The 16,283-nt window shown below is 34.7% G+C and overlaps 2 protein-coding genes across 2 annotated transcripts in view; one reads left to right on the forward strand and one right to left on the reverse strand.

Moving 5' to 3' along the window:
* LOC117122640 overlaps nucleotides 1-8,851 on the reverse strand; it is a 34,435-nt gene extending 25,584 nt beyond the window's left edge. The window contains exons 1-2 of the mRNA XM_033268314.1: nucleotides 8,682-8,851; nucleotides 3,911-4,062 (exon numbers count right to left, since the gene is read on the reverse strand). Coding sequence (XP_033124205.1) covers nucleotides 3,911-4,062; nucleotides 8,682-8,730 — 201 coding nt within the window. The 5' untranslated portion in view covers nucleotides 8,731-8,851. The remainder of the gene's footprint in view (nucleotides 1-3,910; nucleotides 4,063-8,681) is intronic.
* Nucleotides 8,852-9,856: 1,005 nt separating this feature from the next.
* The window catches only part of LOC117122631 (trichohyalin-like), a 9,486-nt gene continuing 3,059 nt past the window's right edge, over nucleotides 9,857-16,283 (forward strand). Inside the window, exons 1-6 of the mRNA XM_033268296.1 lie at nucleotides 9,857-9,911; nucleotides 10,174-10,252; nucleotides 11,423-11,538; nucleotides 12,025-12,305; nucleotides 12,563-13,517; nucleotides 15,750-16,116. Coding sequence (XP_033124187.1) covers nucleotides 9,857-9,911; nucleotides 10,174-10,252; nucleotides 11,423-11,538; nucleotides 12,025-12,305; nucleotides 12,563-13,517; nucleotides 15,750-16,116 — 1,853 coding nt within the window. The remainder of the gene's footprint in view (nucleotides 9,912-10,173; nucleotides 10,253-11,422; nucleotides 11,539-12,024; nucleotides 12,306-12,562; nucleotides 13,518-15,749; nucleotides 16,117-16,283) is intronic.

Raw genomic sequence — 16,283 nt, forward strand, 5'->3', positions numbered from 1 at the left:
CTCTATAAATGAAATGGTAAAGGGGTTCCTTTTCTATTGCATTTTACTTAGTTATAATGTATATGATTTATTGATTGTGTTTTGTAAGATATTTTAACCATTTAGACTGTCTATTAAAACAAGCAACATCAACAATGCTAGCTGAAAAATAAAAGTAAAATTGTTCATTTAAAATTCAATAATCATATAAGTTCACTTCAAACAATTCATAGATTTAAAAGTTTTCATGATGCACTGTTAATTTTACTACTGTTAACACGTACATTATTTAAAACTGAAAACTATTCCACATAGGCCTATATTACTGCTAGTTTAACGAACGCCGTTTGTGTGAACACTTTGGAATTTTAATCTGTGGATTAGCTTACGCCTGGCGTAAGCCACGCCAGTCGTACGCCGTGTGTGTGAACATAGCCTAAGTTTCATGTTGAGGACTTTCTACATTAGAGGGAAAACCCGAAGGTTACATTAAAAAGGTGGCCTTAAAAACAGAAGAGAAGAAAAGAAAGCACTATCAAGGACTTTTAACTGTTACCAGGATAGGAAGCTGGCTGGTTTAAGCCGTCTAACTTGAATTAGCCTTATATGCGGTATTGTTATGCAAATGAGCCAGATAAGCACAATCTGCACATGCTCAGAAAAACAAAACTTTCCTTATAGCCACACTGCGTATCGGCTAGGCGTACAGCAGCTAGGCCTAGCTTATCTTATTTTTGTTTGTTACGCACCACTGACTTTAGCTGTTTGCCATCACTTTAAGATGTCTACCGATTCGTGGAAAAGGCGTATTAAAATCCAAATATTGGCGTTTGTGAGCAATACATTTTAATTCTATATAGGTAAGTAGTAAGTATATGAATAATTTTAATGCACTAGTTAGGTGATAACTTAATTCTAATTTGTTTTGGGTCTTTTTAATGCATTTTTATTTCAGCGGTTAGACATGACCTAAGCTGGGTCTAGGCTAGCCTAATCACATCAATTTAAAATCAAATTTGTAGACATACTTGCCTCATATCTTAACTTGCAGGTGATTTTATTGGTAGACTAGTTTGTTTTTAAGTGTGTCAGTATGATTGATTTGCATGCCAAGTGAAATTAGCACCCTTATTTTGCTTTGTTTTACCGTACCGTAATTCTCGGCTAGGCCTAGCTGTACGCCTAGCCGATACGTAGTGTGGCCATGGTGTGGCTAAGGAAAGTTTTGTTTTTCTGAGCATGTGCAGATTGTGCTTCTCTGGGTCATTTGCATAACAATACCGCACATTTAAGGCTAATTCAAGTTAGACGTCTTAAACCAGCCAGCTTCCTATCCTGGTAACAGTTAAAAGTCCTTGGCTCTATGATACGGTGCTGGTTGGTAAGAAGATTGATGTTGGGTATGTTCTACATTAGAGAAAAAACCTGCAGTCTTACATTGAAAAGTTGGCCTTAAAAACAGAAGAGAAGAAAAGAAAGCACTATGATACGATGCTGGGTATGTTCTACATAGGGAAATCTGCAGTTTCAAATTGTAACGTTGGCCTTATCGGAAGAAGAGAAGAAGAGCGTCTTTATTAAAATTGCAACCCTACCAGTTTTTTTTGTTTTTTTACGCTATGGTTGAAAAATAATGACAATCAAGTTCCAAGTTTATTTATTTCTATAACTTAAAACGTAAAATTGTTGAATAGGCTTAAGTACTTACAAAAACATTTTAGTATACAGTTTAATTTATGTTTTTTCTTCATTGTTTTTAAAAGATTTTTTGCGATGTATTTTTGCATCTATTACCCTGATGATTACCCTTATAAAATCACATTAAATTTTAAACAAAACAAAGAAAAACAAACAAAACATAGGTCGTAGTGCCCTGCACCAACCGCTCCCACTTCATTTGTTTACTTAAGGTATTCATTAAGTTAGATCTATCATTGATTTATCATATTCATTCAAGTTTATTAAAGTCTGATGAGTAAAGTTGGTTTTGTTACAGAATTAAGACAATTTTTTATTTATTAGAATAAATCAATGAATTTCTTTTAAGTATAACTGTACTAGTATTGCCTTTTTTCTTTCGTCATGTGGTGTTTCTTATTTTAAATGATAAAAATTAACTTGTAAAACTGCATAATGTATTTCCTATTCTTTAATCAATCAGGATATCATGTATACATGTATCTAAAACTATCCCATGAAATTCTGATTCATAAAATGGGTAGAGATACCAACAGGATTTCCTGATTTATCTCCACAATTTTAGGAAATAATTTACATATCTGGCAAAGACAAGTCAAACCAGTCACTCGTAGCAAAATTCAATTTGAGTTATTAAAACAGTGTTAGAGAGTAAAATAATAGCTATAAAATGGAAAAAAATCATTCAAATTGGACATTTCCTTATGAAGTTACAAGCATTTAACCACACAGCTGTTTAAAGAACAATATATGAGAAATCAGCCTTCAAAGTTTATGATTTCAGGAATTTCTCATGCAGAAACTATCTTTAAATCCTTAAAAAGTGTTGTTTTAACATTCAAAATGGGAAAAATAACAGCATTGAACGATGTGTAGATATATAAAGGTTAGTTTAGTGCAATAAAATAGATTTTTTAAAATTTGACATTCCAGCATGTTTTGGCCATTTTCTCTGAAACACGATTTGCGACGAGTGACTGGTTTGGCTTGTCTTTGCCACATATACTGTATGTACAGTAGTGTATATTTGTTTATGTCATCCTGCCCATTGTTTTCTTGGTTTATCACAGGGTTTTAAGCAACATAACAGATCTATACACAGGGCTGTAAAAGTTGGTAGTCTTGAGTACGGGACTTGAGTATTTTAGGGCTGGGCTAGCAAATAATACATTAAAACTACACCAATATTCAATAGCTGATATATATAAGGGCTAGCAGATTTTTTAGCAAAACTAAACCTTGGTCTAGCAAAAAAAAAAAATTAACTTTTTACAGCTCTGATACTTCTATCTATTATTACATTTATCATCAAAATAACATAACATAAGAAATGACATAATTTATGTTGAAATATTGAATCCTGACACGATGGCATGCATTTCGATACTTGGAGTATGTATTATATTATCTTATCTAAGAAAATAGATTTAAGATGTCTTTTGGTGTAATTCTAAATTTGTCATAGATTATTCCATAAAATACTGTAGCATCATAGTAAAAAAATTAAAAATTATTATTCTGACACATAATCACAAGAGAAAAACTACATAAACATGTTTTTTTTTTTAAATTATAATTATTATCATAATATTATTATCATCATATTATCATCAGTTTTTGTTTCGACTAGGTTAGTTGTGTGTGACCTGAAGTCCTATAAATACCATACTAGGTACGCTAGTCACTCGTAGCTGGATATTTAACAAAGAACGGCTAATAATAATAATATTATAATTATTATTATCATCCTCCTTCAGATACCAAATACTTGGTAGGATGGGAGTCATGGCAATAGGTCTGTAGCTAATAAATAGTTGTCAGTGTTTAGCTTTGGCTTGTGCTGGCAGTGGAGTCAATTGAAAATATTTTCCATAAGATGGTGATTGCATTTGGGATTCATTCTTCTCTGTCAATCCATTAAGCTTCAGTATTGTAATGGTTACCGTAGCAACAACTACTGCTAATTGTAAACAAAACTGAAGGAGATTAACAACCCTGGGAATATTTTGAAAATTATTAAAATACCAGGGCAAACAAAGTGGTAAGCTTCAAGATCAAACAATGAATAGAGCCAGGAATATGTGCAAGTCCTGCGTTTACACTGTTGTTTTGAGGAAACTACTCAACAATATCTAGGTGGTGAGGCTATAATTATTTTGTGCCTATCATCGTTAGATTAGAATATGTATAGCAGCTATGTAGTAAAAAATATCACTGATGTATAAAAGCCTACCATCAAATCAAAATAACAGCTCATAGAAGTGCAGTCTGCTGACTTGACACACGTTGGGGCTGTTCCCCTGGAGATGATTTTCACATTGCTTATCAATGTCTGCATGACGGAATCCAGAGAATGGCATTCTTGTTGGTACTGGCTGCAAACATCTGAAAAAAATGTACTATTGGTTAGTATTGCATGCTAGTCTTTAGACAGCAGAGCCCCTTAACTCAATTTGGCTAAACTGAATTGTGGAGATACATAACATTGCTCACAAGTTTAACTGCATTAGTCCATTGTGTTTCACATGGAGGGCTCAAATGCAAGTTTCTAATGCATCTTTCTTTTTATAATGAGATGTTTAATAACATGCAAAGCAAGTTGATTGGCAGGGACTAGGGGCCTGATACAAAGTATCAATGGATGTTTTACAAATTCCATGTACCGATTCCATGTATTACGATAGATAAAAGGGGGTTGTCTTATACGCACAACATACAATTCTTTTTAATTTTGAAAATCATGTTCATCATGTGCAGATCATCCATAACATGTGAATTTACTACTGAAATGAAGGTACTAATTGTTAATATGGTTACCCTGCATGATTGCCGAGCCAGAAATGAATGCTATTCAAGAGGGTTGTTGTTTAATTTGTCAGTTAAGTTTTAATTAATGCTTTTTAAATAGTGATACAATACCAAGCCTAGACATATGGTGATCCGAAGGCTAAATGTAGGCTTGGTCCCAGTGGATCATATCGACAGGAGGAATTCTGACAATGAAACGGGGGTTGTATTATATGTCTGACATACGACAATTGTCCAAAAATCTTCTTAAACTAGGGGGTCATCTCATAAGTGGATAGCCTTATACATGAGAATATACGGTAGTTTATATTTATTATTTGATAAGCATCAGGTTAACATGATACAACTTTACGTAATTTATTTTTTGAAATGTTAAAAACAGAAAATATGCCATATGAAAAAACATTCTTTTTTCAAAGATAACAAAATATATGAATAATATGGGGATTCTAATACCACTCAATTGAATGACAAAGAAATAGAAACATAAAGTCAGCAACGAATTGTATTAACAGTATACAACATGCCTATTATAAAGTAAATATAACGTTGGACATACAGTACCATTGTTACAAAATGCATAAAGCAGGCTACTGTATGTATTGTAATGTATGGTGATTGTACATACATCATAGTGTATGCATTACATAAGAGCAGCACCATAGGCATGTTCTTGAATATTAGGAAGAAATTAAGGTTAGGAATGGACCCACTGTCTACCAGAATACGGGACATGGCGCCTCCACGGAAATAATGTCGTATGAGGGTTAGTCTGCGGCAGTAGTATTGTCTAAAGATTTTCACCTTTTACTCTTTGCTAATTTCACAATACAAAATATAACACACTACTAATGAACAGATTAATGGCAATGACTTTATTGCATATTTTGTCCGTTCACAATCATTATTAGTGTAAAAAGAAAATATGTAGGTAACCTTGAAATCTGTGAGTTTTTGTTTTAATGTGTAGTAAAACTGGCAAGCGATCAATTATCTGCAAGTCCCACAGTCAGTCAGCGTAAGGTGACAACTAGCTATGCATTTTACGCGCTGCAGCATGTCGGGTTAAATCATTTGCCCATAATAAAATAGTATTATTAAAATATTATTTAATAGGAAGTGGATATATTTACGTTGCCGTAAACAAATCAGTAAACAATATATTTATGTAAATGAAACAATGCATGCGCAGTCATACTTTAATAAACTTGCATTTTCAGCACTCGACATTAGCGTGGCCTCCCAAGCCGTGGGGATTCCCCCAAGTTCACCACGGCACTACTTAATTTAAAATTTTATTTTTTATTAAACGTAATTTAATTTTTTACAACAGCACAGTATGTAGTTTAATCACTAAATAAATTATTAATATTAAATCATTGTGTTAACTTCATTTGTTGAATGAATACACTTGACCTACATACAAGGCCTAGGCCTACGCGAGGTTTCCTTGCTAAAACTCAATTACCACGAAATCAAGACGATGTTCTTCTAGTCCTACCTGTATTGTTATACGATAGTCAATCATCAAAAATTAAATAACATCTTAATGTTTTCATTCAAATAAATTTACCCACGTCGTCACTAATCGGGTTGAGCAGAACATACATGAAGACCACATTTGGAGAGTACATGATCCACTCTACAAAGGACTGTATGCTATGAAGCAAGAAGTAAACAACGAATAATAATATGCGTGTATTTTCTGTAAGATATTTAATCACTACCAAGAAAAGTGAGACCAGGGAGATGTAAAAAATACATAAAATACATCTCCCTGGTAAGACAAAACAAATATTTTTAATGTTTTATTTAAACATATGTGGCAAAGACAAGCCAAACCAGTCATTCGTCGCAAAAATGTATTTTGAGTTATTAATACAGTGTTAGAGAGTAAAATAATAGCTATAAAGTGGTAAAAAAATCATTCAAATCGGACATTTATTTATGAAGTTACAAGCGTTTAACCATGGAGAAAATAAAATATATTAATATTTTATTTTCTCCATGGTTTAACTACACAGCTATTTAAAGAACAATATATGAGAAATTAACCGTCAAAGTTTCTCATGCAGAAACTATCTTTAAACCCTTAAAAAATATTGTTTTAACATTGAAAATGGGGAAAATAACAGCATAGAATGATGTGTAGATATATAAAGTTAGTTTAGTGCAATAAAATAGGTTTTTAAAAATTTGACATTCCAGCATGTTTTGGCCATTTTCTCTGAAACACGATTTGCGACGATTGACTGATTTGGCTTGTCTTTGCCACATATTTTCCCATGTAGTCTGATCACTAACAAAACAACATGCTGTGCATGTGTCTACGAAGTATGGATGCAGAACGTGGAATAAACAGCCCCGTTCGACGTTGTGGTCATGATGTGAGAGAGTGAAACGAATACTTGTAGCTCATTATCACAATCATTCAATTATTTTATTTAATTGAAATACATTAAATTACGTTTAGTAAGAATGGTAAAATTATAATTTAAATACTCTACCTATCGGCTAGTCGTAAACTGTTTACAAAAATTCATTCGACCAATTTGGGGATTCCCCATGTGCGTTGATTTGCCATCAATTCAATTGTTCAATGGCTTTTTAAAGAGTAGAAACCATTTGTTTTTACAAGAAAAAGTGTGAAGTTAATGTATTTTAACATGACTATAATAAACACGTCCACGTTTGAAGATTTGATTTTCGTGCACCGTGAATTCATGGTACAGTACATTCAGCAAAAGACCGATGCAAATTTGGAGTCTGAAGGTTGAACTTCGCATTCATTTAACATGAATCGATAATTTTATGTGACCGATAATGCAATTATTAAAGTATGACTGCGCATGCATTGTTTCATTTAGGCCTACGTAAATATATCGTTTACTGATTTGTTTACGGTGACGTAAATATATCCACTTCCTATTTAATAATACTATTTTAACGGTTAACGGTTATTAATTTATAGAGCGCAAAATACAAAAAGTCTCTAAGCGCTATCAGGCAAGTGTAAAGATGGAACGGAAACCAAAACCACAAAATAAAAAAGAAGTGAAATTTGAATACCATGCCAGCACCCAAACCGAAGTACGATGATACGCCCTCATCGCTGGCTAGGGTTCAATCTAATTGAACACCTCAATTCAGCACCTGTTGAGTCTCGGCCATCTCGGATTTGGGCGCCTCCTATCCTAGTTAAAGCTATAAAAGCTAGCTGGCATGGAAATAGAAAAAAATAAATAAATTAAAGGGACGAGAATAAGTGGGTCTTCTGGTGACAGAAGGTGACTCACGAATAAATAAAGGTAACAAGTTCCACAACTTGGGCCCAGCAACCATAAACGATCGCTCCCCACAAGACTTTAACCGAAAGGATGGACAATAAAGATTGGTTGAGTCAGTTGTTGACCGGAAGAAACGAGTGCAAGTTGCAGAACAAACCTTAATTAATTCTGAAATGTATTGTGGTAATAACTTGTGAATTGATTTGTAAACATATAAAAGTACTTTGAATTCAATACGCTGTTTCACTGGCAGTCAATGAAGACGATGAAGAGTAGGGGTGATGTGATGGAATTTAGGTGTACCAGTGACAAGACGAACAGCGATGTTCATCAATAGCTGCAGCTTTCTAATTGATGTTAATGGTATTCCGTAAAGGACTCCATTACAATAATCCAATCTTGATGTAAACCAATGCATGTACAAGTTTTGACGTAGCATCTTCATTTAAAAAAAGCCTAACTGCCTTGATGTTGCGAAGATGGAAGGATACTACTCTGCATTGATTTAATAGGCCTATTCTATCATTCCAATATTTTAAATCTAAAAAAACATCAATCAGTATTTAATATCTAGCTCGAGCATTTGAATGAGATGGACGGAGCATTAAAAAGCCTTTTTTATGTAATGTTTAAACTGATTTAAACTTTGTACGACGTTACGTCGTAATCACCCTACACTCTTAATCTCGTGAGAGGCCTAGGGCCAACATCTAATATCATCAGATCAGGTAGCCATCCGTGCGCCAGGTGTGGGGACTGTCAAGTTTGCGAGATAATGATCCATGATGATTGATCTTCCTGCTGAAATTCTCTTTCGGATTCAAAAAGGCCTGGCAGTGGCATACAAAATTGTGTTGAATTTTTTCAGTCGTTCCTAAAATAAGGAATTACTCATTTAATATTACTTACCTGCAACTACCACAAGCAATAATAGCAATTTTGAGTTCTGAGATATCATGGTTAAAACTCTATGTAAATAGCAAAAGTATTGACGTCGTTTTCATTTAACACAGCAGGATCGATCACATTTTCGATTGCATTGTTGTTCACAGAGGAGAGAGAGAGAGATTTGTTGATTGAATGACAGAGGGCGCTATAGGTAGATTTGGAACTCTGCTTCTGCGCGGTCCGCCGCCAAAAACAAAATTGGATATGTCTGGCGATGGCAGAGGCCTTCAATACGAAGTGTACTGGACAAAATATGGTAATTTTCCCACCATTTGCGTATCTAAAGGTAGAAGAAACTGTAAACGACAATTTAACGTAGGCTTCCCGGAAGCTGTGTTGTCGTAGGGTATGGGTCTAGCTAGGCCTAGCTTATAGAGTAGATAGAGGGCCTAGGCCTCTCTAGCCTAGTAGCCTAGCTAGGTAGGCCTCGGCCTAGTAGTAGTAGGTACATAAGTAGTTAGGTCTAGACTAGGGCCTAGCTAGGTAGGCGGCGCTAATACACTTTCGCACCTAACTTTTAATTCTTAATTTGTTTACCTCAACTTTCTTCTCACAGTCACAACATATATAATTAACAAACATTTTCACCTGATTTAACCACTCACAAAGTACCTTTTTCAACAAATAAGCCCACAAATAAGTAGCCTACAGCGAATCTGTGTTCCCTAGTACGGGTGGCTGCCATTTTGCAATCATTAAGAAATTGCCAGAACTTTTAATTCTTAAAGTTTTTACCTCAATGTTCTTCTCACAGTCACAACATATAATTAACAAACATGTTTACATGATTTAACCACTCACAAGGTACCCTTTTCAACAAATAAGCCCACAAATAAGTACAGCGAATCTGTGTTCGCTAGCACGACGAGCAGCTGCCATTTTGTAACCAGTAAGCAATTGCCAGAATTTTGAGTTTGCAGCGTGAAGTTTTTGATTTACGCTTATGAAAACTTATCTATTTGCCGTATTGTATGTCATTCTTTATACTGTATGGTGCTGTTGTTTGACTGTGTGTGTTCACTTGAAATTCACACGTACAATAATTACTTCAAAAATTAGTAATGATCCAATTAATGCGTACACAGATCGAAAAATAGGGCCTAGGCCTAAATCCAGAAAAACAACTATTAAAGCCAATGATAAACGTTGGTTCGATTAACCTTGATTACGACAAGAAAGTTCAAAAAGATGGTACTGCATGATGCCATATTTTGTTGTCGGATGTTTCATGGGAAAATTCCAATTAAAATTATAAGACTGGCCTTTAATGGTTTCAGAATTTAAGAATTGACTCGGACATTCTGGCAATTTCTTACTTGATTACAAAAAAGTACAGCTCGTCGTGCTAGCAAGCGCGGAAACCCTGTATCAACCTATATTTATAAAGGTATCTTTTTGTTGAAAAAATGTACTTTATGAGTGGTTGAATCATGTAAAAATGTTTTATAATTAGGGCAGCTAAAGCCATCACTAAAGGATCTACGTCCAGAAGACAAAACACGTATTGCCAATTTGATCAGAGAGTTAGCCAAGTATGTTGATATCGGTTTGTCTTTATCAGCTTCCAGTTTAGTACTTATTACCACAACTACTTTCTGTTTTTTTTTAGTTGCATTGAGACTTCAGTATACAGCAGTGATACGTATAATAATATTGTTACACTTACTAATAAATTATACATATTCAGTATACAGCAGTGATACACTAATGTATAATAATATCGTTACACTTACTAATAAATTATACATATCACAAAATAGAAAATATGTGAGGTGTCCTACCACTAAATGAGATCCATCATTAATGAGATCATGTTGAGGAAATCAACTAAAATCTGGTCAAAGCAATTTTTTATTTTAATGTATTTTAATACTTTGATACTTGTATTTTATGATAGTTTTGAATAAATTTTCTTACTATTCATGCATACATAGTCAGTACTTCCAGTTATTATTTTTACAGCTTAATTTACAGTAACTTTAAAAAACTGATTTTTTTTTTTTCAAAACAAGGTTTTGATATTTAAATTTCAAATACACACATCTCTGAATCTACAGTATATCCTATCCAAAGACAAAATTAAACCTTATGTTGTTGCCTATTCAAATATACTATAAACAAGTGTGGAAAAAAAGTGTTTGTGCCTCCAACCAAGAAATTGTCTTGAAAAAATTACTCCAGCACTAAATGTTATCTATGCACTATAACCCAACAGTTTATTTTTTGAATTTTTTTCCCCTAAAATGCCTCCAGGGCATTCAAGATGCCTCCAACCGCCGGTCGTGCAGTCGCGCACTTTTTCCAGTCTCGACTATAAACTCAATTTGGATTTTCCAATCATGCAAAATGTTATATTATCCTCCACTTGTATTATGTTTATATTATACTCTAAGGCAGGGGCGGATCCAGAGATGTCCAAAAGGGGGGGCCGAAATTTGGGCCGATCGAGACAACAATGTTCTAGGGGGTCCGCGAAATTTGTGTGTTCTAGACGCCCTAAAATAACATTTGAGGCGTTCTAGGCTATCATTTTTTTTCTTTTTCTTTCTTTTTTTCTTTCTTTTTTCTTTTTTTACCTCCCAAAAGGGGGGGGCCGGCCCCCCCCTAAATCCGCCCCTGCTCTAAGGCATATGTTTAATGTTTTGATGTTTTTCAAGTTGAAATACAGATTGTTGAGTATTTTATGCTTTGAAATCTTGCAGAACTGGTCGGGAAAAGGATAATGCAACTAATGAGTTGGAGTCTGAAAGAAAGAAATATCAACTTCAAGAAAAACAGAGTAAAGAACAATTGGAGTTGGTAGCAAATGAAAGAGACAATATCCTTCATTATCATAATTTTTTCTCATTTGTTGTTTACATAGTTTAGTTTATTATAGTTTATTCTTTATTTCCATCACACTCTCAAACAAAATGAGACCAGCTAATTTTGGGTTATGAGTGACCATACAGTAAAGATACATGCTAAAAAGATGACATGCAGTATCATAATACAATAGCAATACATATCAAGAACACAAAACAGGTGAGCTAAATATATACTCTTTCTTAGGTATATCCTAATTAATAATCATTGATGTAAAAATTAATTGTTTTAGTAGTTAGTAGTACAAAAGGTTTCATTTTCATTCTGAATGATAATCGATCATTATACATTAATTAATGGAATGTTGTAGCATCCAAATTAAAATGAGCGAAAATGAAACTGTTAAATTACAATACTAGAGTGTTGCAGCACACATTTCTCATGATGACAGCTGCTATATGTTTTTTTGTTACATTATATTTACCTTAACAATGTTTACCAGTCAAGCAACACTATATAGAATGCCAAAAACTTCTTGCTCAGTATCAGAATCAGTTAAGAGCAGAACAGGAGAAGGCTGAAGAAGCTGTCAAGAAGGCTTCAGAACAAGCAGAGCTTGCACAAGCACAGCAGAAAATGGCAGAACAGAATGCAGCATGGACTGCGCAGATGGCAGTAGAGAAGGAAAGATTAACCATGTTAAGCAAGGAGCGTAGCCCTGCAAAACCTAGGAATAATACAATTAGGGATGATCAACAGTATTCTGATGCAGAAAAAATGGTAACTATTTTTTTCTATATTATTAATTATATGAAGAGTGTATACCTTAAAAATTTTTATGATCTAAATATTTGCAAACAAATTTGTATTGTATTTGTAAATTTATGTATAGTGTTTTACAGTAAGTACCAATTGAATGTAAAATATCTGGATTTCAAATTATCTGGATTTTGTACCACTCTTGATGTCTGTTCTGCAGCCTGTTATGTATTTTAATTATTTAAATTACTAATGACTATCATTGTCTTAATACTTAGATATATACTGCACCCAATGGTGTTCATAACTTACGAGATCTACAGCATCGCCTGAATTCCAGACATCCTACACACCAAATCCATGACATCCAGCATAGAGTCACAAATAATCCAACAGAAAAACTTCATCCAGATGATCCAGAAGATGTACCATTACCATTTAATCCTGCTTTAACCAGTACAAACCGGTCACAACATGTTTTATCTCGGAACTCACAGTCTCTACAAACCTCCAAGACATTAGTTCACCAATCTCATCCAAACCACTTTAAGGATGAACAATGGTCAGTGAATGATGTAGCAGATCCCAGAAGATCAGCAGATAAGTTTCACATTCTTGAGCCTCAGATTGATGAGACACCAACATTTGAAGATGAAGTCACACCGATGTCACCAGTTGAACGTCAAGTATATAATGATACTGCTCCACAGTACCGAAAAGTCTATGAACGTATGACACCTGATCAACGATGGAATGAACTTCTCTTGCACAGGGAAAAATTGCGGCAAGAGCAAGACTGGCTGCGCCAAAAACTTCACGAACAGGAGGAGTTACTGCAACAGAGAAAAGTAGAGAAAACATTCAAGCATGGCACACAACATCATTTGATGTCAATTAATACAGAACAATATCAGGAACCAGAATGGCAGCCTAAGGTACAAACGACAAAAGATGTTCCTAATGATTATGATCTTAAAGACTTTGATAAGGTATCAAATAGCAGAAGATTAATGCAAAAGAGTAGAATTAGTGAACCTTCAGATGAATTAATGTATGAGGATAGTAATTCAAGAACTCGCACTTCAACTCAAAGTAATCAACATTATAATAGAACAAGAAATCATGTAACTACGCAAAACCACAAACTACTTACACGGAAAGCAAGGGGAAAATATTTGCCATTTCAGAACGAGAATAAGGTACCTTCATCAAAGGTATCAATGGCTGATAAGGGTGAGTACAGTTTAGAGAAGCAACTTTTGGCTTTATCATTATTGTCTCACTACCTAGTGTTAAAGTTGATCTGTTTGTGGCTAATATAATTGGCACATTCTGTAAACCCGGCTTCCCAAACTTTTTTCTTTAGGATCCAAGTTGTGATCTCTTACACTAGCCATGACCCATCTAATTAATTGCCTGTTAATAAACCCCCAAACTTGGTGCTATTATGTTTCAAGAATGACTACTTGACATTGGGAGTGACAGCGATTTTTGTTTACTATGATCGAACTTTTTTATTTGCCACAATGGGAAAACAGTGGCAGATCCAAAGTAGAAGGGTCCAAGGAGGGAATTTTCGGATAGAGGGACCACCCAACTCAGCCAGTGGCGTAGCTAGGTAAGAACAGTCCCCGGTGCAGGATTCATTAGCGGCCCCTTTGATGTGAACTGTCAACCGAGGGCTGTGGTTGAGTTATGGCTATTCGGGTGGAGGGAGTGCTGGGAGCCTATCCCTAATGTAATAATTATTATGGTAATTGGAAATTTTCTATTTTAAGAGAGGCCTATGCAGTCTCGTCAGCAGGTGTTCTAAACCTCTGGTAGGCCTATCCATTTGAAATGGAGACCTTATAATATTATTTTGAGCATAGCTACCTGGCAACTCAACATCTGTTCAACTAATTTTTTCATTAAAATTTTTTCTATGAAAACAGTGTATATTTCGATTAAAAACACCTAATGGTTAAGGGGGTCAGTCACTATCATCAGACAAAGAAGGATCAGAGGATGTTATCAAAGTATAAATTGTATTGTGACAATCTGATATCTGTTTGAAGATAATTTATACACAAGATTCTTTACAAATTACTGTTATAAAAGTTACCAAAAAAATGAAGGACAACAGATAGAGATGTAAAACCATAGAAAAAAGAACACTATCAACTTAATTGCAGCACTTGTAATGATATTTTAATTAACATTCAGCTCATTGATGGTGTCCAGATTTGCTCGATGGGCCCTGGTACTCTTAGGGGAATGGTGAAAGCATTTTGGAATGCAAATTATTATTCACCACTTGCCTATGCTGAACACTAAATGAAAGTTAAGCCTAACATCTGCATTTTCACATATAATTGGAGACCCTGCTAACTTGAATTGACACAACAAGCAGGGAGTACAAAAATATTTTATTATATAATAATGTCTAGTGACTTTACAAAATAATTGGGGCGCGACCCATAGTTTGAAGAATTTTAACTGTTAAACCTCCTTTGTTTGAATACCAATTCAAGTAGGTGTGTTGATATTGCGTAGCCAATAAAGATAAACTGTTATTGTCAATAAAACCCACTCGTATAGTTCAAATACCAGCGTTCTAAAGAAATTTTTAAAAAATTGGTGGCACATGAAATTTTTTTCTTAAAAAATAGTAAGCTGGAAATTATTTTTATGGGCCCCTGAGTTTTGCACTGTCTGTACTGCCCACCCCTATGCCACTGAACTCAGCCCCACCATGCTTGGGGCTGAGGTAAGACATTTTATGATTATGGCACCTCTAGATGTTCGGAAATGGCACTCTTAGATTGAAATTTGAATACTTGACTTTTTAGCTGTATTGATTTTTGCATTTGCAAATTTGTTGATAATACCTGACAGCATTTCTGTTTTAAGTTTATTGCTATAAATTGTTTTTAAGAAGTGAAAAGCTTAGATTTACACAATTATGTTTGGGTAAATGACAACAGAAAAATACATACGAATTTCAGGATATTCATTACTAATTGTGCGCATAATAAAATATTGTTTTAATGAGGGTTCATCTAAAAGTACTGTTTTTAAATCATTCAAACTTTATATGAAATGAACACATGGATTGAATTGTTTTTTGCAAACTTGCTGGCGAACTAACACAAAAGTTTGGCTACCCACTTTTGGGTCGCTAACCATAGTTTATGAAGCGTGGATATAAACTACTAAGTATATGTATATCAGGCTTGCCATTTTTAAGATCGCAAGCCCATATTACAGTATTTTAGTGTTTTTATTTAACATATTTATTTTCATTTATATAGAAAAACAACATACTGTGTGACTATTGGAAACTGAATTGTATTTTGAGTAAATATTAGGTGTCCACCTACTGTATGCTTCTGGGTGAAAAGAAACATCATGGATAAAAAAACAGTCTTGCTTGTTGGAAAGCATTTCAGGATGAATTATGCATGATATTATTTTGTATTTTAGGAAGCTCTCCACTTTATGTTAATAGAGAGACACAGACATTGTCTAAAGAAAAGTATGGTGACATTGCAGCTCAAAGTGATAGAAGGTTGCTTGACATCAGTTGTGACATGACATCTCCCAGTGAAAGCAGAGGGCTTGATGGCAGCCATCACATCACAGCACCCAGTGCAAGAAGAGGGCTTGATGTCAGTTGTCAAGTTACAGCTCCCAGTGAAAGCAGAGGGCTTGATGGCAGCCATCACATCACAGCACCCAGTGCAAGAAGAGGGCTTGATGTCAGTTGTCAAGTTACAGCTCCCAGTGAAAGAAGAGGGCTTGATGTCAGTCATGGCAGGGAGTTTGTGCCTAGATACATGGAAAATACCAGGTACACTATGGACTGTTATACTGATTGACAATTTTAGTGCTAAAGCATTGGTTTACAAAGTGGTTTAGTATTTTTATTCTGGAAACCTGACCGAGCCTCTAGCTGGCCCCTTGGTTTAGACCCCCTCCGGACATGGAGTCACCACTAAGACAAGGCCTAGTAAACAT

The sequence above is a fragment of the Anneissia japonica genome, unplaced genomic scaffold (assembly GCF_011630105.1).
Source record: "Anneissia japonica isolate Jap-2015-1 unplaced genomic scaffold, ASM1163010v1 scaffold287945_len1679841_cov205, whole genome shotgun sequence".
Lineage (NCBI taxonomy): Eukaryota > Metazoa > Echinodermata > Crinoidea > Comatulida > Comatulidae > Anneissia > Anneissia japonica.